At 36.4% G+C, this 21,309-nt stretch overlaps 1 protein-coding gene across 13 annotated transcripts in view; it reads left to right on the top strand.

Moving 5' to 3' along the window:
* LOC124155608 (protein hu-li tai shao) overlaps positions 1 to 21,309 on the top strand; it is a 172,791-nt gene that overhangs the window by 141,399 nt on the left and 10,083 nt on the right. For 5 of the 13 annotated variants that reach the window (XR_006864209.1, XM_046529579.1, XM_046529575.1 and 2 more), the window contains 8 exons: positions 7,957 to 8,049; positions 8,982 to 9,180; positions 9,790 to 9,873; positions 10,681 to 10,752; positions 11,097 to 11,159; positions 14,961 to 15,041; positions 19,922 to 19,989; positions 21,163 to 21,171. Coding sequence is in view for 12 of the 13 variants with exons in the window: in XM_046529579.1 (XP_046385535.1) it covers positions 7,957 to 8,049; positions 8,982 to 9,180; positions 9,790 to 9,873; positions 10,681 to 10,752; positions 11,097 to 11,159; positions 14,961 to 15,041; positions 19,922 to 19,989; positions 21,163 to 21,171 (669 nt within the window). In the remaining variant the exon portion in view is untranslated. The remainder of the gene's footprint in view (positions 1 to 7,956; positions 8,050 to 8,981; positions 9,181 to 9,789; positions 9,874 to 10,680; positions 10,753 to 11,096; positions 11,160 to 14,960; positions 15,042 to 19,921; positions 19,990 to 21,162; positions 21,172 to 21,309) is intronic. The other 8 variants (XM_046529588.1, XM_046529585.1, XM_046529582.1 and 5 more) reach the window with 7 other exon arrangements.

Genomic DNA, 21,309 nt, shown 5'->3' with positions numbered 1-21,309 from the left:
TCAAATTAGATGGAGTAAATAATGAGGATATACGATTTCCCATCCTTTCAGAGCCTCTTTTATCTGGTATATCTACTGGAAGAAAGCCTTGGCATTGTTGACTAATTTGTATGATGATGCTTAGAATTTCATTTAAATTCCAATATGAATTTGTTGAAGCCAATTTTTTAATTTATATTTATAATATGTACATCGTCAATGAAAAAGTTAATGCTTTCAATCTATTCTGGCAACTTTGGAAAAATTTATATTATTTTCAAATTAAATTTAAACCCCCAGCTGATAATTGTGATCTGATGCATTCTTTTCGCATATCCATTCGGCTGATAGATCAGCCACCTGACACTCAATGGACTAATTGTCGTAGTTAATTAGCTTTGAATTTGGTTATGGTCATGAAACTGAGGATATGCTGTGATAAAATTTCAGGATGAATGTTCTTATTTCTTCAACTGATAGGGACCTGCATTCGTAGATAGATGGTGGTAACTCAGTGGTGCATCTATTGGGGGGGGCTAAGGGGGCTATAGCCCTCACCGATTGGTCGAAACATACACTAGGTAAAATCAAAGTGTTTAGGGATTACCACTGTGTACAAAAGTATTTAGATTTATTTTCCTAAATATTTACCTACTTAAACAAATTGGAATACTAAGTAGCTCTAACTTAGGGTCTATTTTACATGCTTTTGGTTTACACGCTTATGTTACAATCCAGGGGTGGATCCAGATTGGGCCTTGGGTATCCAATTTACACTATACAGAATCGTTAACTTAGCCCCCCTCTGATAAATCAAAGGAAATTTGTCAGAAAAAGTTTCATTTTAAATGTGTAGAACGGAAGAATAACCCATTTACTGCATCCAGTATTCCATAGAAATTTTACAAAAGTTTCATAGTTCAAATTTGCTTCATGGCGTATGGTTGTGACTGCAGATAATGATGTTCATACCTGGGGTGCTTGCTATGCAGTAAATTCTGTAAGAGAAAATGGACCTTATGCTAGAACTTAAGTGGCTCACCATATAGTCCTCTGATGAGGGTAGCATCGCAGTGGAATCCAGTACTTGAAATGTTGATAAAAATGATTCTTCAGTCCCTGGTCACTCAATCTGTCAAGTATCCAATTTTGTGCTCTGTATAGCATTCAGATATCTTATAGAAATGACTTCTCTCAAGGGAAATCCATTCTCTATGTTTTTGGGAAAGAACAGGAATGCAGAAGAGTCAGATAGCAATGAGCCAGTGGGACCAATGTCCAACCTTACCTAAAATAAATAAAAAGTGTGCCTCTTCATGTAGTACTCATTATTATAATTTTTCATTTAATGTAATGTGTAAAATTTGATGCAGTTGAGCACTCAAAATGCAGAACATCCATAATCTGGCTATCCTGAGACCTACTTTGAGGGAAACTTAATTTTGGCTGAATAATTACATTCCTCTACATCTGCTGAAACTGCTTCCAACTCTTGATTAAAATCCTCCCTGTTGTATATGGAGATAATAAAAGACACAGTTACTCTAATAATAATATGTTATAGCCATGTTAAACTTATTACATGCAATGCTAATGTGATGCAAACATGGCTTTACTTACGTGGGCAGGACTTGGCCCTTACACAGAGCAGACAGATGACTGGCATAAGTAAATAAGGTCTTTTTATTACTTCAATTTTATTACGTATTGAATAAATGATTGTAGGAAAGTGTATAAGTACTGAACAAGTAAGATCTCTGATGAAAAATGGAAAATTCGTCTATGAATTGCATAAAACATCACTGCCAAGATGCAAGTGTTATATTATGGAGACGGGATGTAGAATATGGAGAAATATAAATGGATTTATTTGCACAGATGGCATCTCATGGGTGGTAGCAAGTGTTGACGGAATAAATAGCATAGATATCACACAGCTTTATGAAAACAATGTTTATGGATTGCAAGGAGCTTGAACGCATTAAAATTATTGTATTTACTTTACTTTTCAACTCATAACATTTAATTTTTGATATTCTGGGACATATTTATACATCCATGTTACATATATTATTTTCACTCTGCTGCTTTGCAATACTACCTAATGGTTGAATATGACTGTGTTTGTGAATTTAGAAACAACTACCATATCATAAATAGGTTGCAAATTGAATTTAGTTGATTTAATTTTCATCTCATTTTATGATAACTTACTGAATGAACTTGTTAAAAACATCTTTATGAAATGACTAGTGATAACAGAATTTATGTACCAGTCAGTACACAAGTAAAGCTTTTATGTAAGCCGACGTTTCGGAAGACGACTTGTCTTCCATCCTCAAGGCTGTGTTACTTGAATGAAGTTCAATTTCACACTGAACAGGATCGACCGTTTACGGAGACAACAATACGGCTCAGGTGTCGTCCGATTGGCTGTAGGTCTTTTGAAATTCTTCACGTTTAACCCTTATGTTTTTCATACAGCTGAATACAGGTCTCCATGTAGTGCTTAGATGAAAGCCGGTGTCCCGATTGAAATTTTTGGGATTGAGGCGGATCTCTATTGCTTCCTTAACTACGCGGTCCCAGTAACGTTGAGCATGGCAAAGGATTTTGGTGTCGTCCCATTTAATAGCATGGTCTTCATTAATGCTGTGTTCCGCCACGGCCGACTTTTCTGGTTGCGCTAATCTGAAAAATCTCCGGTGTTCTTTCAGCCTCGTCTCAATCGTTCGGCCTGTCTCCCCCACATACATTTTACCACATTCACAAGGTATTCCATAAACCCCTGGTGTCTTCAACCCAATCGGATCTTTCACCCTAACCAAGCGGTGCCTTAATTTAGGTGGTGGCAGATGGACAGTTTTGATATTATACCGTCGTAGAATGCGGTGGATCTTACCAGATATGGTTGACACATATGGGATTAAGGCTGTTGATAGCGGTTTTTCAGGCGGCTCATCCGGGCAACTCTTTTGTTTTATGTTGAGTCTGCTTAGGGCCTTAAAAATCTCTTTTTTTCCATAGCCATTCCGTAAAAATGTTTTCTTAAGGTGGTCTAACTCGGCTGAGATGCTTGTATTATCTGATATTAACTTGGCTCTATGGACCAAGGTAGATAATACAGCGGCCTTCTGCGATGGATGGTGGTGGCTCTGTCCGTTGAGATACAGGTCAGTATGCGTTGGCTTCCTATAAACGGAATGACCTAGGCTCCCATCTTCTTTCCTATGTATTAGGATGTCCAGGAAAGGAAGTCGCCCATTCTCTTCTACCTCCATGGTAAATGTGATACTCTGGTGTTGGTTGTTCATATGAGTCAAAAATTCGTGCAATGCAGCTGTGCCATGTGGCCAAACTAAAAAAGAATCGTCCACATATCTGAAAAAACATTTTGGACGGCAGGGAGCGGTATCGAGGGCTTTTCTCTCAAAATCTTCCATGAAGAAATTAGCGATAGCCGGTGATATTGGTGAACCCATTGCGACACCATCCATTTGCTCATAAAAAATATCCTCAAAAGAAAAATAGGAGGAAGTGAGCACATGTTTATTTATGTTTTTTTATGAGCAAATGGATGGTGTCGCAATGGGTTCACCAATATCACCGGCTATCGCTAATTTCTTCATGGAAGATTTTGAGAGAAAAGCCCTCGATACCGCTCCCTGCCGTCCAAAATGTTTTTTCAGATATGTGGACGATTCTTTTTTAGTTTGGCCACATGGCACAGCTGCATTGCACGAATTTTTGACTCATATGAACAACCAACACCAGAGTATCACATTTACCATGGAGGTAGAAGAGAATGGGCGACTTCCTTTCCTGGACATCCTAATACATAGGAAAGAAGATGGGAGCCTAGGTCATTCCGTTTATAGGAAGCCAACGCATACTGACCTGTATCTCAACGGACAGAGCCACCACCATCCATCGCAGAAGGCCGCTGTATTATCTACCTTGGTCCATAGAGCCAAGTTAATATCAGATAATACAAGCATCTCAGCCGAGTTAGACCACCTTAAGAAAACATTTTTACGGAATGGCTATGGAAAAAAAGAGATTTTTAAGGCCCTAAGCAGACTCAACATAAAACAAAAGAGTTGCCCGGATGAGCCGCCTGAAAAACCGCTATCAACAGCCTTAATCCCATATGTGTCAACCATATCTGGTAAGATCCACCGCATTCTACGACGGTATAATATCAAAACTGTCCATCTGCCACCACCTAAATTAAGGCACCGCTTGGTTAGGGTGAAAGATCCGATTGGGTTGAAGACACCAGGGGTTTATGGAATACCTTGTGAATGTGGTAAAATGTATGTGGGGGAGACAGGCCGAACGATTGAGACGAGGCTGAAAGAACACCGGAGATTTTTCAGATTAGCGCAACCAGAAAAGTCGGCCGTGGCAGAACACAGCATTAATGAAGACCATGCTATTAAATGGGACGACACCAAAATCCTTTGCCATGCTCAACGTTACTGGGACCGCGTAGTTAAGGAAGCAATAGAGATCCGCCTCAATCCCAAAAATTTCAATCGGGACACCGGCTTTCATCTAAGCACTACATGGAGACCTGTATTCAGCTGTATGAAAAACATAAGGGTTAAACGTGAAGAATTTCAAAAGACCTACAGCCAATCGGACGACACCTGAGCCGTATTGTTGTCTCCGTAAACGGTCGATCCTGTTCAGTGTGAAATTGAACTTCATTCAAGTAACACAGCCTTGAGGATGGAAGACAAGTCGTCTTCCGAAACGTCGGCTTACATAAAAGCTTTAACCTGGATGCAAACCCGAGAAACATTTGTCAGAAGTATTCACCAGGAAAAACTTAAATCGTTTAGTACACAAGTAATTTACCAAATCATGTGCCAAAATCAGATTAGGTCACTGAGATGTCAGGTGCACTGGTGCATTCTTAGTTGATAAATTTATTACCTCCCTTGATTCATTGGAAAAAATATTTTTTTGAAATCTTTGATCAGTTAAAAAAATGTTGGGGTATACTGTTAAATATGTAGTCATTATGAACAGCCCTGGTAAGTGTAAATTATCAAAATAATTTTCATATGGTCAGTTTAACTTTAATAAAAAAATATTTAAGCACTTGGACACTGAATCCAGGATGTGTAGGGAGGCATAAGGTAAGCTACATTTTGGTCAAATGTGTTAAGATATATTGTCAAAATTCTCTTAATTCCCTTGCTTTGAATGGATATTGAGATTCCAGTGTAGAACAAACAGAATAGAATGCCAGGTTTCAAATTATTATTGAAATCAGAATTACGAAAAAGAGAAATGTAGTCACTTTGAGGAGGTCATTGGGAGGAGGATGTTAGATGTGAATAGTACACTTATGGGAATGAAATATAATGGGAATTTTAGAGAAAATGTAACAAAGGGTCAAATGAGAGTGATTAAGGTGAAAGAGAAGTCAATTGGATGTATCAAGATCTACAGGGTTAGGAAATCGTTGGATCAGAGAGGAATTCATATGTGCAATAGAAAAATGGATGAAATAAATAGTTGACTGCAGCAGAAAACAAGGAGAATCATGGCGAAAAAGGTAATGTGATGAAATTAAGAATTTGAGAAGAAGGAAGAGGTAGGTTCACTGTTAACCTAGACTGAGTGATAAAGTGGCAGTAAAAGAAGACAAGGTATGCCAAAAATAAAGGGTAAGAATAGTAGAATAATAACAGAACAATAAGAGGTTCAGAATAGATGTGAAGGATCTGTGTAACTTTAGGAATAAGCCTGGAAAATTGTGCTTGCAGGAAAATACTAAAAATCTGAGGATAATATAAAGACTTATTCTAGCTATAAACATGTAGAGAAGCCTTCGGGATGTAAAGGCAAGGGAATTATTGGGAGTGGACAACATCCCCTTCAAACTGTAGTTAGCATGCTTATAAAATCAGGAAAAGTAGGGAGGAGGTTTTTCTAATTTGTCTATGAGTGATTATAAAGTCATTCCACCCCAATGCATCAAATTTTTAATCCTTTGGGTCACAGTTTTTATCAAACTTCCTGCATGAGTGTATATTCCCATCTTAATACCTCGATAACTTTTTGTTAACAATTTCAAGTATATGCACTGGCAGCTTTTATGTATCTGAGATGATTCATCCTGCTGCTGTTGTGGCCATGCATCTTCTCTAGACAATGACTCATTGTCATTGAAATCAATCCCTGCAGTTAAAACTCTGTGTGGGGGGGTTCAAAGTAGGTTCTTTAAACAAATATAATGCCCAGAAATTCTACAGATAATCATCTTCATCCATTAATCTAATCAGCATTACTCATTTGTGTATGATGTTGTTACTCATTATCAATGAGATGCCGAAGCAATCGCTGTATGGGGAATAATAATAATAATAATACGTGGGAATGGCCGTAGATGTGGTAGTGAGAGTAGAATGCTAAAGACATGGCCAACACCCTTCGTTCATCCCATTTCAGAATCGTGAAGTAATAATAATCTCTAATGATAATAATCTTTGTCTCATTCTTTTTTGAATTCCATGAGTATTACTTATATTTCAATTCAATAAAGGTACAATACCAATTGCCATAAGTCATTGCCTGATACCTTTGGATTCATAAGGTTACTCATGTAGCACTTGGTCTTCAGAAATTTTATTTCTGTAATTATTTAAGCATTTTAAGCAAGGAAATAAGTTGCCCCATAAAAATTGGTCTCTTTCAAAGTCTCTTCCTCCTAACCTTCTCACTCTTTTCATGTGATCTGCCTTTCTGCTTCCCAATTTTTTTAACCAAATTGTTACCATGAGTCACCCTTGTTCTTCGGGACAACCAATATCTTACTGCAATTAGTGTTTTAACATGGTAGTTTTTCAAGATTTATGCACCAAATATTATAGAAAATGAGTCTTAGCACAACAGATTTCTGACATTATTTAAGGTTGTCAAACATGTCACTATAAAGTCAGCTTGTCTATTTATCCGCGAATCACAAGTACATGTGCTAAACCGCACCCAAAACATGTTAAGAAGCTTCACTATAAAAACTCCCTCTTTGTATGCTCTTCTTGATGTCCTATGAGCATCAGTATTGTTTTCATTTCCCACCTACAAATTAAAGGGCCTTAGTACTTCATTTTAACAAGTATGGATTCCAAATTTTTTGATTACTCTAATTGACATACCCAAAGCTTTCTAGTTCGAACAAGACTAGACCAATAGTCAACACTGTCCAAACAGCTCTTATCTTCCAAAATTGCTGGATCGGATGTGTTAGTCCCTTTATTCTCTCATTTTTTTACCTCTCCAGGGGCTAATTCTTGGAAAATTGGGAGAACATGCTCCTTTCTCTCCACCACCCCTCTCCATTCCTCTTGCTGGTTATCTCATTCAACTTCCCGCAACTCACTGCTGGTGATGCTCTACAGGGCATGTTTTTGTCATTCTAATTGTTCAAAATATTAGTTCATTCATTCATTTATCATGGTTTCAAAACTCACATTACTTAGACCATAAACAAAGCAAATTTTGTTTTATGACTTTAATGGCCAAAAATAATAAATTTAGCGAATTTTACCCTGTTTAACTTTCAATTTCCACATTGCTTTTACTTGATTAACATAGAGAAAAATAGGACTGTTACCTGCATGCATCTAAGGTTTCTCGCCAATTGTTAAACCCACCTAGCTACAGGTGGTAAAACCATGTACAGGGCAATCACCTTCACAATAAGTAGTTGGTCACAAAATTAAGAAGGTGGAAAATTTAAACTACTTGGGCAGCACTTAAGATAAAAGAGGACACAGCATTTGGGTGTAAGGAAGACAGCAGTAGTATCAAAAGAGGCTTTTATGAGTGAATTGATGAGAGGATTTCGAATGAGGCAAAAAAAAACTACTTTTAAAGTTATGAAAATTTTTTGTAGGTTTTATACTTGTGGCTATTTGTAAGATTTTTTCAAATATTATTTCAACATCTATTGATTCTCAGATCAAAGACAATCGAAGAGCTGACAAGATTACCTCAGGTCCTCAGTCTCACATTCTGGAAGGAGTGTCATGGGAAGAGGCCAAGAAACTTCAAGTAAGTACTTAAAATAATGCATTTAGTATAAATTGTAGGCATATTTAACTTTGAAGTCAAAGCGCTCATTGCTGATATTTATGTTTTAAAATCACATTCAATGTGCTTTATATTTTATTTTCATGGTGTGGAATGGTTCCCAGTGTTGTATTATAAAAGTTAAAAGGTTTTTTATTTTGTTTTGCGGTTCGTTTAATTCGCAGTCAAGGATGAAATGAAACATGAGAAGAATGAGTGAATGATAGTGTTTCTCTCTAGTGCAAATAGTTCTTTCTAATTTACATTTTTGTTGAGATGAGGAAGTGGTGACAGCTGGCTGCTCAGTCTGAATTTTATCTGTGGATGATATTAGCATCGTGGTAACAAATTTTAAAATTTAAATAATTTAATTGTAACTTAAGCTTAGAATCTGTTGTGACATAAGTATTATCTCCATAGTGGTAGTGCTGTTGTACATGCATATTTATATTATTAAAATTCTTGGCTGGGATTTTAATATTTATTCCAATACCTCTTGGATCTGAGATTTGATTGAATCCGTAAATTCAAGTTTCAAGAAAACTGATTTGGGTTTGGAATTCAATATGGTATAATAAGATTCAAAATCAGAATGGGAGTAGATCATATTTTGGATTCAATCTCTCTATAACTATATGTGTATTGAGATAAATTTCAGTTTAATTTATATTTTGGAGTATTTTTGGAAAGTCAGAATTTGAAAATATCTAGCTCATCGGTGACTCAAATTCTTATTTGGTGGTAAGCTGGTGCAAATTTCACTCATTGATGTTAATCGGTGAAAAGAGGTGGGGTGGTTTGGTTTTTTGATTCTCAGTTTCACCTTTTGATTCCCAGTTGAGCTTAGGATTGGAACAAGAACTGATGCCTGCTGATTTCCTGCCTCGTGTGTTTATAACTCATTGACTTTGCAGGATGCAAACATCACTGTTACTGGGGACCAGGTTATTCTTGTTGGGGCTGCATCCAAGGGCATCATCCAAAGGGATTTCCAGCATAATGCAATGGTTTACAAAGCTCCATATTCCAAAAATCCATTTGATGCTATTACTGATGAGGAGTTAGCCGAATACAAGAAAATTGTGGAGAAGAAGTCAAAAGGAGGAACTGATGGTAATGTGAATGTTAATGTGTTTGGTTTTAATTTGATTCATATAACTCTTTATTTCACAGATGTCATTTTCTCCTCACTCCCACCTATCAAAAAGTTGTTGTAACTGACCTGGGAACATTACTATTACTTAATAGTAATGTTCCCATGTCAGTTACAACACTTTTTATGTACCATTGAAGACATTGTTTGCTTGTGTTTGTGTTTTATAGTCTTAAAATTCCACCCATAAATTCTACCATCTTGAGTTTTTGTGTGTTTTGCAGAGTTCAACTTATCACCAAAATTCCTTGTTACTTGTGCCTTAACTATAGCCTGTTTTCAATATTTTTTTCAAGCATTGTATATGTATCACTTTCCTGGAATGTGATGATATTTTTTTCATCCATTTACCTTTGATAATTTGTCTGAGACAAATCCCCAACATCTAATATAAAACTGTTATGCGTCCTATTCTAATTTCGAGTGTGAAAAAAAAATGAGATCAAATGTTTGAGATGTGGAAATTTCCTTTAATGCCCCTAATATGTGTGAGTTGGAAATTCTAACAGCATGATTTCTTTGTTCCTATGCAAATTTCTGTCAAATGAACCTGGCATGACCACAATTAGACGAAGACCAGTCGGAATCAGAGCCGCTGTCTTCTTCATTACAAACCAGCCGGCCAGGAGAGGATAGCACTGTGTCTGTAGATGGTAAGAAAATTATCAATGAATTAACTATTTTATTTCATCTGTGAAAGTTTATCATTAGTCATGAACTGAAAGAGATGAGGCATTGTAGCATTATATCCAAATTTATATGTTGTTGATTCTTTAGATATTTTTTGTTTCTATAATAAGCTAATCATCTCACCAAATTAGCTTCGTGCATGCTTATGAAAATGCTTCTTAGGATCTCTCTCTCCGGGAAAATGGTAAAAAAGTGTTCAGAAAGGGTTACAAATGGACAAATTCTATATGTTAAAAGTTTGTGATGTCCTGCCGATCCATGACTATTCCAAGAATCATTTCATGGAATATTCTTGTTTTGTGCTTTTGGAAGTGAATTACAATCTAGAAATATATTTTCTCTGGTCAACGGCCTTAGGTGGCTGTTAATGTGTGGAAATTACCGTATTTATCTGAATCTAGTCCGCAGTTTTTTTTTTCTTTCAAAAATGGCCATGGTAAAAGTAAATGGGGGACTATATTCAAACATATTTTTTTAAATTCTTACCAAAAGTGAATCCTCAAAATTAGGGGGGACTATTTTCAGAGAGGGACTATATTAGGAGAAATATGGTATCATGTGGCTTTGGTTTTAGATAACTTTTTCCATAACAATCTTACGTATCAGATTACTTGCAATGGAAGTGGTCGTCTCTTCAATTGATGTGATTGGGCATTGATGGAAAGTTGGCCATTGGTGGAAAAGAAAGACTGCATTGCTTGACCTACTGTGCAGTCAGCATTTGAAATTTGGGGGAGAAAAATAATCGTCTGTTTTATTTGTATTTACAGAGCCAAGAGTTCTACGAATAGAAACGAAGCAAGTGCCCAGACCAAGCCAGGCAGAGGTTGTTCAAAGTGATGGTGAGCTGTTACTTTCCGTTATGATTATTTTCTTCATATTCTATTTAAATTTTTGTGAATACAGACAGTTACTTATGTTTCATATTTTAAATGGTACATTTTAGCCACACAGTTAACCTGACTTATCAGTTCATACAATGGAACAGCATTTCTAATTATCCAATGTCATGGCAATTAGTAAATTCAGATGCATGCTCACAATTGCACTTATTTGTGACTAGTTGAATAGCCATGCATGCTGTTTAATGCACCTTGTGGATTAGCAGTAGTAACTATTGTGTAGAGTTGGCATTATCAAATTTTTTAGCACGTTTATGTGAATTGCATGCTTTGCTGTTGAACAGTGACTGAGTTCCCTGATGCTCACATGGAGAGGTCCCAGTCTGCACGCTTTCCAAAAGAGACTGGTGAGTAGAAGTTCTTCTCGTAGAATAGTTAGAAAATGAATTTAGACTGTCATTCATTTAATTTGGTAGCTTGCTTTGTTTTATTATTTGTAGTTTTTATTGCTGCCCATTATGTCTGTCATACATTTTCATGAATGAATTTTATTTTATAGGCAGCCAAATTATATCACTTTACATTGTCATAGATAAATATGTATGCCATTCACACTATATAAACTTACTCAGTGGGTTTTTTATCCATGTAGCTAGCTTGTTACTCTCAAATTTCAAGTTTTACTACTAAGGGGGTTACACCTTGACTTGTGCATTAGATGCTTTGGGGTTAGTGATGACAACTTTGGTATCAGTGGTGGGGAATATGGCTTGTAATGAATTGTCACTGATGCCAAAGTTGGTTTAATGAACCCCAAAGATACTTAAGTTTGGGAGTAACTCCACTTTACCAAAACTTCTAATTTCAATGTATATTTATATAATTTCAATATAAATGTTTATTTAGCAATATTCCACCCTTTTTACACAACTGGTTTTATTATTTTGCAAGCAACTCTAGGTCTCAGTGGGCAAATCAAGCATGGGAGTAAACTTCTTTTATCCTCCAGAAATGGGGAAATGACAAAAATGAGATCATAGCTACATAGTTTAAAACAAGGTAGAAACCAGGCTGTGCCGGCGGTATGGCTGAAAACAAAAATTGATCAATGCAACGATAAAATGTCAGGTGCACGCCATGTTTCGGCTGTTAGATTTAAAAGAATGAGATTTCATTTTCATAAATGAGGATGTCATTGGAAAAGACATTGAATGGCACTCAGATGGGAGTCATGGGATGAGTACCTATAGTATTAGGGAATCCAGAGGTGAACAGACTTCTTCTCTTATGCTCAGTTTGTTTGTCCCTTTAGAATCAAATGCAAGTTTTCGGTCAGTTGAAGTATTGAAGTTTAGACAATTATTAAGTTTTTAATATTATGCTTACCTATCATTCCACCTCGAATACTAGAATACCTCTAATACTAGAAAGTATTTGATATTCGATATCTCGAATATTTTTGCTAAAGGTACAATCTCGAATACCTGGAATACTTTGAATTTCGAGCCATACACTGTCGCATGCATGTCGTTGGTAGTTGACTCCGAAAAATGTAGAGAACTCTAGTCGTTTAGTGCATGCAGCGCTGTATTAGGCCAGTTGACGAACTACATCAAATTCACGGATTAGTCCGGTGAAAAGAGTTCGTCGTGGGGAACAGAAAATGATCGGGTGAAAAATTCCGAAAATCCCCGGTTTCCCCATCAGGAGAACCTCAGTGCCGTGGGATGGTATCTACGTAGCACCATTCCCAAAATCCGCTACCCCCTCCATCCAACAGCCCCGGTTCTGGCCTCTCCGCCAACGCTTTCCTCCTCTCTCAATTCAAATAAAAGGCCCCAGCTCGTGCAGGGTTCCTATTAGGAAGGCCATAAATCTTCAGCTTCAAAAGAAAATATCAAATTACAGGAGAATAATAGAATCGTGTTTTACCCTTCCCTTTTTCTCCCCCACTGACCTTTTTCTACCTATCTGCTTTGAAGTTCCCCATTTCCGGAGGTCAACTGCTGCATGAGTCATCTATTAGCCCAAAAGATGTCTAACAGTGACTTTCAGCAATTGATATTACACCTTTATTGGATTGAAATATTAGTAATGTGCGCGTAATTTAAAAAAGAATGAGACCAAAATGACCTATTTGTGACTTAATTTAAGCATTTTACGGCAGGAAATAAATGTTAAAATACGACGGAGACTTAGCATTCTGGCAAAACTCGATATCCTCGCAGCTGAGCTTCTCGGAAGTTGATGGGGTATTTTTTTTCCGAAAACATAAATCAAGTTACAATTTATGAGTTATGCTATAAATCTCTATTGTCACAGTCACAGACGAAGGGATATTTTCTCAGAATATTTGGTTTCTCCCTGCTAACAATTCGAATTCATCTGCTTATCTCGTGAGAACTTTCAAAGATGGACTGAAAATAATTGAAGAAGAAGAAAGTCCGGTGGAGAAGCGCTTGTATTTTGCAAAATGCCTTGGGTTGTCCACTAGAACTTGACAGTAGGAGTGGGGGTAAAGCGAGCTACCTGTCGAAAATAAGAAGTTTGATGAAGCCGAGTGTCACATGGGCATGCCGCTGAAATGGCGTTTGGTAGATAAGAATATATACATCAGACAAATCCATCGTAGCAGTGTAAATGCCGAGACGGCATGCAATCGTTTTTTCACGTGGTGGTGTGTCCCCTTAGGATATTTGAAAGAGATGTTAGTGAATCAACTATATGCCCTAATTGTTTCCATAAAATTAAAATATTCCATTTATCAGCTAAATTCCTGTTTGAATCCTTTAAAGGAAATCACAATTACTCGCCAAAATCTTGGGTTTCCTGCTGCATAAGCAACCTAGTCAAACATTCATCGTTTTTTTCATGCATCCCCTTGAAAAACGATAGATTGAGGTTCCACTGTATACCTTTTTATTTACACATTCATCAAGTGAAATATGAGAAGAAACGTTAGTTTATTACGCTTTGTGCAATTCTAGTATTCGAGGTATTCGAATATTTGAGCAATGATTTAATATTCAAACTCGATATACGAGTTCGAGAAATCTGCTATTCGACCCATCTCTAATAATAAGCATTCGCTTGGATATGAGTGTTGATGGAAAATAATGGCTGCATGTAGAGTCTTCTATTAATTGAACATAACTGAATATGTATGTTGTTTGGGAAGTAAGTACGTATTCAAAACCGTTCATTAGTATTAAAAACTTGAGAATACTTTCTTATGATTTTTGCATTGTATATATAATTTATATTTTTGGCAATTCATTTTATTTAATATAATTGAGTAGGTCATGGTTTTTAACTCCTGAAATTTACCCAGGCATCGTTGAGGCAACCTCCTGATGGTGAACAAAATATGTGCTCCCTTCATTAAGGTCATTTTGTGAACATAGAGAAAGATGAAACATAATTTGTTCCCTGAAAATAAAATGAAACTTTCCCTTTCTATGGTCTTCCTTAAATGCTTTTACAGCTTTATTGAACCTGATTTGAAATGATTTTGTCTGGACATTTCTTGATGAAGAAGTGGTCTTTTATTCTAACTGTTTGCTGCCATTTTTTAGATGCATTTTATCAAATTCTCTCTCTGCCTTATAAGTCTACATACATATTTACTCTTTCAATATCGCATATTGCCTGGAAACTTTTGCAGTTTATAGTTAACCTCAAGCTGATGGCTTACATGGGAGCAAATGTATTTTTATCTACTGCATATGACTGAGCTTTAATCATTTAATATAATGCTTTGGTGTCTCCATTCATATTTCTCTGCCTATAATTCAACAATTTCTGTTAGCTCTGAGGCTATATTACATAAGGCTATTGCCTTAACAAGGAAAGTTTGATACCTACATGTGCTGTCAGAACATAGGGCTCTAAGATTAATTCTTTTGTTATGGTTGTTCCATTTTTCTGTATAATTGGGTGTGTAAATGAAGTTTCAAGAGTAAAGTGCACATTTGTAGTTGTATTGGCGTAGAGAAATTGGTAGCCTCGTGAAATATGGCCTTTAAAAGTGCATAATTTTTGCTCCTCTATTCCTCTCTTTTTGTCCTCCATAAATGCTGATTACATGTTTTTCACCTCTCTTGCATAATGCATGATTTTATTTGTGTACATTCTGCTTCACTTGCCTGTGTGTGTTTGTACTCCTTGCATGATTCGTTTTGTGATGATGACATCAATGTGCACCATAGGTGCTGTTGCACCAGAAGAATCTGTTATGAGTCATTTCCGCCGTTCTTGGTCTTTGGGAAGGGACAAGGTGAAGCGCAAAGGTGAGTATACTTGGCCTATAGCAAAATTTCATTTCCAAATTTCATACTCTTGTGTGAGGGATTCATGTTAAGTGCAGTGGCAAAGCTGATGGTAATCTGAAGTCCTGGGAATACTCAAAATAACATCTCGGTGACAGCTTGCATTTATATTTCACTACGTATGTAATAATAATCCTTTAGTAGGGGCAATTGTCCATCTACAAATTATGGCACACATATAATTGTGAGTTCAGTTTAAAAAATGAGATATAGGGTAACAACAATGAAAGTTAAAGGAAACACAGGAAGCAAGTTTTTCCCCTACCACCTAATTGGGTATTTCAGCCTAACTTTAAGGAGGTATCCCTCTAAGATTTGTGTAAAATGCTAAATCCATCATAAAGGTTGGGAATGCCTAAGTTTCTTTGCGCATATTCTTTGGCATCAATATGACATTTGGGACAAGGTAACCGGATGACTGACAATGAGTTGTACTCAAATTGGATGGACTAAGGAAGTGTAAAGAGAATGTAACTTACAGATATTTATCAAATCCTTGATGGATCTGATGCAAAAGCCAAGCCTTCACAAGGTTTTTGATAGAATTCTTGTAGCATGCTAATCGAATGTTCGAAACTTATCGAATAGTACTCGTAGGTCTTCAATTACCTCTGCTTTAATCACACATTTTATTTATTTATTTGAGAAAACAAGGGAAAATGGCATTTATTACAGATTTTCATGCAGTGTGTTGTTTCTAGTGTTTTTTTAGACATGAATGTAGTAGACTACAAATGACAGAAAGCAAACATCCACCTGCTGCCTTGTGCTTGAATCAGGTTCAACTAGATGCTTGAGCCTTTTTAGTTTCTGTCATGCCTCTTGCTTGTTTCCAAGCATGCACAAATTAACTGGTGATGGATAAATGAGGAGGAGAATTTAAGAGGGGCTGATTTTAAGACTCAAGTATCACTGTTGATGGACTAATTAAATATTACCGTATAAGTGCGTGTAGGAGACGCACTTTTTTCCCAGAAATTGCAGCCAAAAATGGGGGTGCATCTCTTACACAAACTTCTTATCTTCCCCCTTCCCCTTCACCTATGATATGTCCAAGGGGAACTTAGTGGCCTTGGTTTTCAGCGTGAGTCAGTCATCTGAAACCCTAGGTTATAAACAAGTGGCAGACAGGGGAATTTCTCCCTAAGTGACGTATTTTTAAAATGCTCCTGTTTGCTTTGCGTACTTGTATGCATCGCGTTGTCACGTCGGTACCTCAGAGGTGAACATGGAAAAGATCGTGCGGGGTTTTTCGCTCTGTAGGGCTTGCTAATTTTACTGCCACGAGTGGGCATACCACGGCATTTATACTGCAAATAGTAATCGCATATCAAACGTAGAGAAACGCATAGTTTTGAAGGACAATACCTGGTTAATAGTCAACATCTGCCTTGCCGAGTTATTTCCATTGTGCTAAGGACCAGATTTTTCAAAAATCATCTTCAGATGCTATTATAAGGATTATTGAAACTGAAAATTACATTGGTGTCCTAACCTGCGGTTTAAAAAATTCAAATGAGTGTGTACATTGCTAGACTAAATGGTGGATAGAAGAAATCGGAAATTCTTATAAGTGAAGAGCACTAAAGGAGAGGTCGAAGGGAAGGAGCGTGCTCCCTCCATCTTTCAAGCAACGACGCTTCGAGCGAAGGAGCAAGAGAAGAACACGTCCGATCTTGCATGTGACATCATTGTCTTCAAAGTGAAGGAGCGAAGGCGCAGCAATGAGGTACACAGTTTGCATTGCCTGAAGTTTCCAGTTCGTCTCGTCTTGTTTGAGTGGGCTCATGCTATGCTTGTTTCTTCCGAAATGGTCCTGTTTGGACTATGTTGAATATTAGTATTCTTTTTGTAATTATAAATCTTTGGGTCGATAAATTAGACCTTAAAAAACTTAAATGCTGTCAGATATGCATCACGTGAGGTCTCATTCTTTTTTGAACCTCGTGCGTCATACAGTCATACAATTGCTGAAAGTTATCGAGATATCTTGGAGTTCGGTAGGTGATTCACCTAGCCTTTGGCCTCCAGAAACTGGGAGAATTGAACCTTGTTGACTGAAAAAGGTCAGTTGGTGAGATGGGGTAGGGATGAAGTACGTTTCCATTGTTCCTGTGTGACTTGATATTTTCCTTTGATGCAAGTGATATGGTCTGTGGGGTCTCAGAAAGGAAAAAAAAAACAGCAGAGGCATTGCCTGATGGAGGGCCGAGTGTGATTCCGTGAAATCTACGATGTGGCTATTATCCTACGGCACTGAGATTCCCCCGATTGTTGTTCCATTTCTTGGGAAGGTTCATTCTATGTGCCTGTGGTGTTTTGCCTTAAAATTTTCCATGGCTACAATTCTATTGCAATTCTCTACGAGAGCTTTTAAGTAAAATTGTTCATGAGTAGGACAAGCATGGTAAAGCAATGGCGTATGCAAAGAGAGGATTGGAACTCTTTCTACTCTCTCTTATGGGACGTTACATTCACGAAAGCATTGATTTAAAGTTTCGGATTCAGATTCAATTTCTTTGACGAATTTGAATCCAGAATATAAGGAGAAGGGCATTATCTGTGGATATTTGAATCCGAGGTATCCGATCCAACCATCCCTAGTAAGCATCATGAGGTTAATACTACATGTGAATACCTACATATCTCCGAGCGCCATGCATATCGTGTAAATTTAGCTGAAAAAATGCCGCGTAAATTTTTAGTAACGAAAGAGGAAATTTTGTTAACTGTCGAAAGTCAAGGCATACGTCTGCAAAACCATGCGATTAGATTTTTTTAAATGCCGCAAAATTTTTTTTCTCTAGCTGCGATGCTCAAAATAGGGGTGCGTCTCTTACTCGTGCTTATATGGTAATCAGTATATTATTGCAATCATAAAGTTATTATTTTATGCATATCATCAAAAGAAATGTTTGAATTTATTCTTGTCTTTGTTGGACATTAAGGGATCATGGTATAGAATAACCGCTTTGGTTGCCACCAATATTTAGTTAGTGTATTTTTTGGAACTAGGGCACTTGGAAGATTATATTTCATTTTATTCATGAAATAAAATAACCTTTTTCTTGTAATCATCAATCTTTGTCTGTTTTTTGGATGTATTAATTGTGTATTAGTTTTTAACTCGCCTATGTTTGGTAAAAATGGGGATTTATTGCATGCATTTAAATTTTCCTTTGCTAACAATTGTGAGACCCTATTTCTTATATATACTGACATGTGTTTCTTAGGTGGGACATCTGGTCGTCCCATGACCCTTGTGTTCAACTCCTTGAGTTCAGTAAGAGGTAGCCAGATAAACTATTCTATCTGTGAAGATATTCAGACAAGCCCTCAACCATCTCTTTCTGTGTCTTTGGAAGTCTCTTTGAATGCAGGAAATACTGTTGTAAAGCCTTTAATTGCTCGACTGTTCCAGACAGAGACATTAAGATGCCCTCAACTCATGGTCAGAAGCTATCACGGAGATGCCTTTCCTGGCCACAGTTTTAGTTTTCTCTGTAAATTTCTCAGCTGTGAACTTCCATGCCCTAATAAGGGAAATGTTTCTAGAAATTGAATTATTTCATGTAAATAATCTGAAGAAGATTTTTGAGCTGTCACAAATGCTCTTGGCTCCTCTTGTAAGACAAATATCTTGACTTTTTTACTTGAGGCTTGTTCACCTTTTCTGAACTAATATTTTAATTATTTATGGAAGCTTGAAATCTTTCGGTTATTTTATATTGCTTGTGCCTTGCATTTTTATATGAAGCATTGTTTTGCATGATTCTTAAGCTCAAATTGCTCCCACTATTGTTTGATGTTAATTCATTTTTTACTCTTACTGCCCTCTGAATGTCCTTTGCTCATTGTTTGTTTCTTTGGTTCCATTAACAGTTTTTTACAATAACAAAAACCTTTTACCTTCTGATAACACACATTGAATTCATGTTCTTAACTGGAAAAATATTTTTGTTCTGTGAGAGGTATTCATATCCTCATACTATGTGGAGAAGTGGGAAATGGTTATGCTCTTAAGTCTACAGATGTGGTTATACATAATTGAGTTTTTTGACACTGAAATGCTGTTGATATTGATTATAATGAGAAAAATATGAATATGCAATTTGCATAAACTTACATTCCTTTCTCATTTTGTCATTTACATTCTTATCATACAGTTATAACTAAATTCTTTATATGACTACTAATACATTTAACATGAGTGAATCGGTATGAAGTAAATTGCATTCATACAGTTTAAAGACTTTATGTCTGCCTTTTTTTCTGATTAAATGGAAGTTAAGTGCTGTGAACATATTTTTTTATATCCATAATTTTGCCGTTACTAAGTCTTTAATGTAAGTGCTTGTGTCAATTTTAATGTCATTTTAGAGTACATACTGCAGCACAATTTGTTTAATAAATAATAAACTCCTATTTTCTTTAATGTTGTTTTATTTATCAAAGTTCAAATATTATGATTGTTAATGAATCAAATCAGTACCTCCACTGCACAAATGCTCAACAATCGCCCACCGAATCAAATCCGCTCATCTAGGAGCCCTAGTGGTACTAGATGAGTGGATTTGATTCAGTGGGCGATTGTTGAGCATTTGTGCAGTGGAGGTATCGTGAAGAGAAATTTTACGCGATGTTCATTTTCTTGCATTGCAAAGTATCCATTGGCTGTAATGAAATTGTTTTGGTTAGTAAATATCCGCTGAAATTCAGCTATGTCACCTAGTTTAACTAAGGAAATTAATTTATTCATTTATTATTATATAATTCAATTGGTCAAATGACAGAAAGAATTTAATAAGGTGCTCATGATTTATTCCTGTGATTACTTACAGGTGAAAACACTTTGAATGGAGATGATCCTGACACCCATCAGAGTACATTCTCTCATAGCAGCAAAGAAGTAAGTTCCTTTTTTCTGTTTATAGTTGATTTAAATATTATATGTATAAATTTACATCTGCGATATTGGTATGAGCCTTGGTCATGAAATATAACATGCTATGTATTGGCTTTAAGGATGATTATTGCTAATTACTTTCATACAGTTATGGCTTATTTGTCCTTGTTTGTTGGCTCTGCCTCATAATATTTTATATTGCTTCGTGTGGTACTTTTAATGCCAAATTCTGAAAGATTCCATTACCACCAGGTTTCAATCGTAGGCTCTCAAAAACCTGGAAATCCAGGTATTTTTCTCAAACATTAAAAATTTGGGACATTTTCATGAAATATGTACTAGTAATGTACTTGGAATTGATCAAATTGGAAAAATTAGCCGTCTTGTGATGGCCTCAAACCAGGATCCCTCAAATTCATGATGAAAATTTAACTGATACTTGGTTGCTTTTTGGTTAAAGTACTCCATGCAAAATTGGGAGATCTTGGTTTGACTCCTGGTAGATGCAAGTGATTTCTCTTCTGTATAGTTTTTGCACTTTGAGTACACTTTGGAGAGAATTAATAGAACTTATGTAATTTGGGGTGTAAGGTCAATGTGATGGAACTGTTCCATCATGTATTTTTGAATGAACGACAAATCTCCACCTTTTTTAAGTGGAAAATATGCAATTTATTCAATAGTGCATGACTTGTTTGGGGTTACGTGTAACCACTGGCTTAAAGTGGCTCTTTTCTCAGAAAAAAAGAGTTGTTTATCCACTTAAACGTTCTTTACTGTCTGAGATTGTATTTACCCAGCTCTTGAAATCATGCCTGCATTATGCCATTGGGAGCAGTTGCATAATTTTTTAGTTTCTCCATTTTTGTGAAATTAGAAGTAAATTATCCAAAATTTCATGATTTTAATGAACTGGCATTATTCTTAACTTTTTTCTCCAATAAAATAAAATTGGTTATCATTTCATCTGCCACTGTCATTTTAAATTTTTTCATTGAAATCTGTTCGCTTGACAGATGAAGACAGAAATTCATGAATGTGCTGTTTTTTTTCATGGATTAATTTCCATTACCTGATTACTGTGGGTGATTTTAATTTCGTGCTGTGTGATGATTGCTTCATTGTTTTGCTGCTTTATAATGCATTTGAATCTTTTCTTTTGCTACTTTCGGACAGGCTGATAAGGTAAGATGCCTCTGCTTTTTTATGCTGACAGCTTTTATTGGCTGAACAGCTCTATTTTAGTGTATAGTTAATAATTTGCTGTAGTGGAGCTTTGACAACTCATTATTCCTGTCACATCATTATTGAGTCAGCATTTTG

Source organism: Ischnura elegans, chromosome 3 (assembly GCF_921293095.1).
Source record: "Ischnura elegans chromosome 3, ioIscEleg1.1, whole genome shotgun sequence".
In the NCBI taxonomy this organism is placed as follows: Eukaryota; Metazoa; Arthropoda; class Insecta; order Odonata; family Coenagrionidae; genus Ischnura; species Ischnura elegans.
Note: the sequence above shows the minus strand (reverse complement) of the source record. Positions and strands in the feature narration are given on the sequence as shown.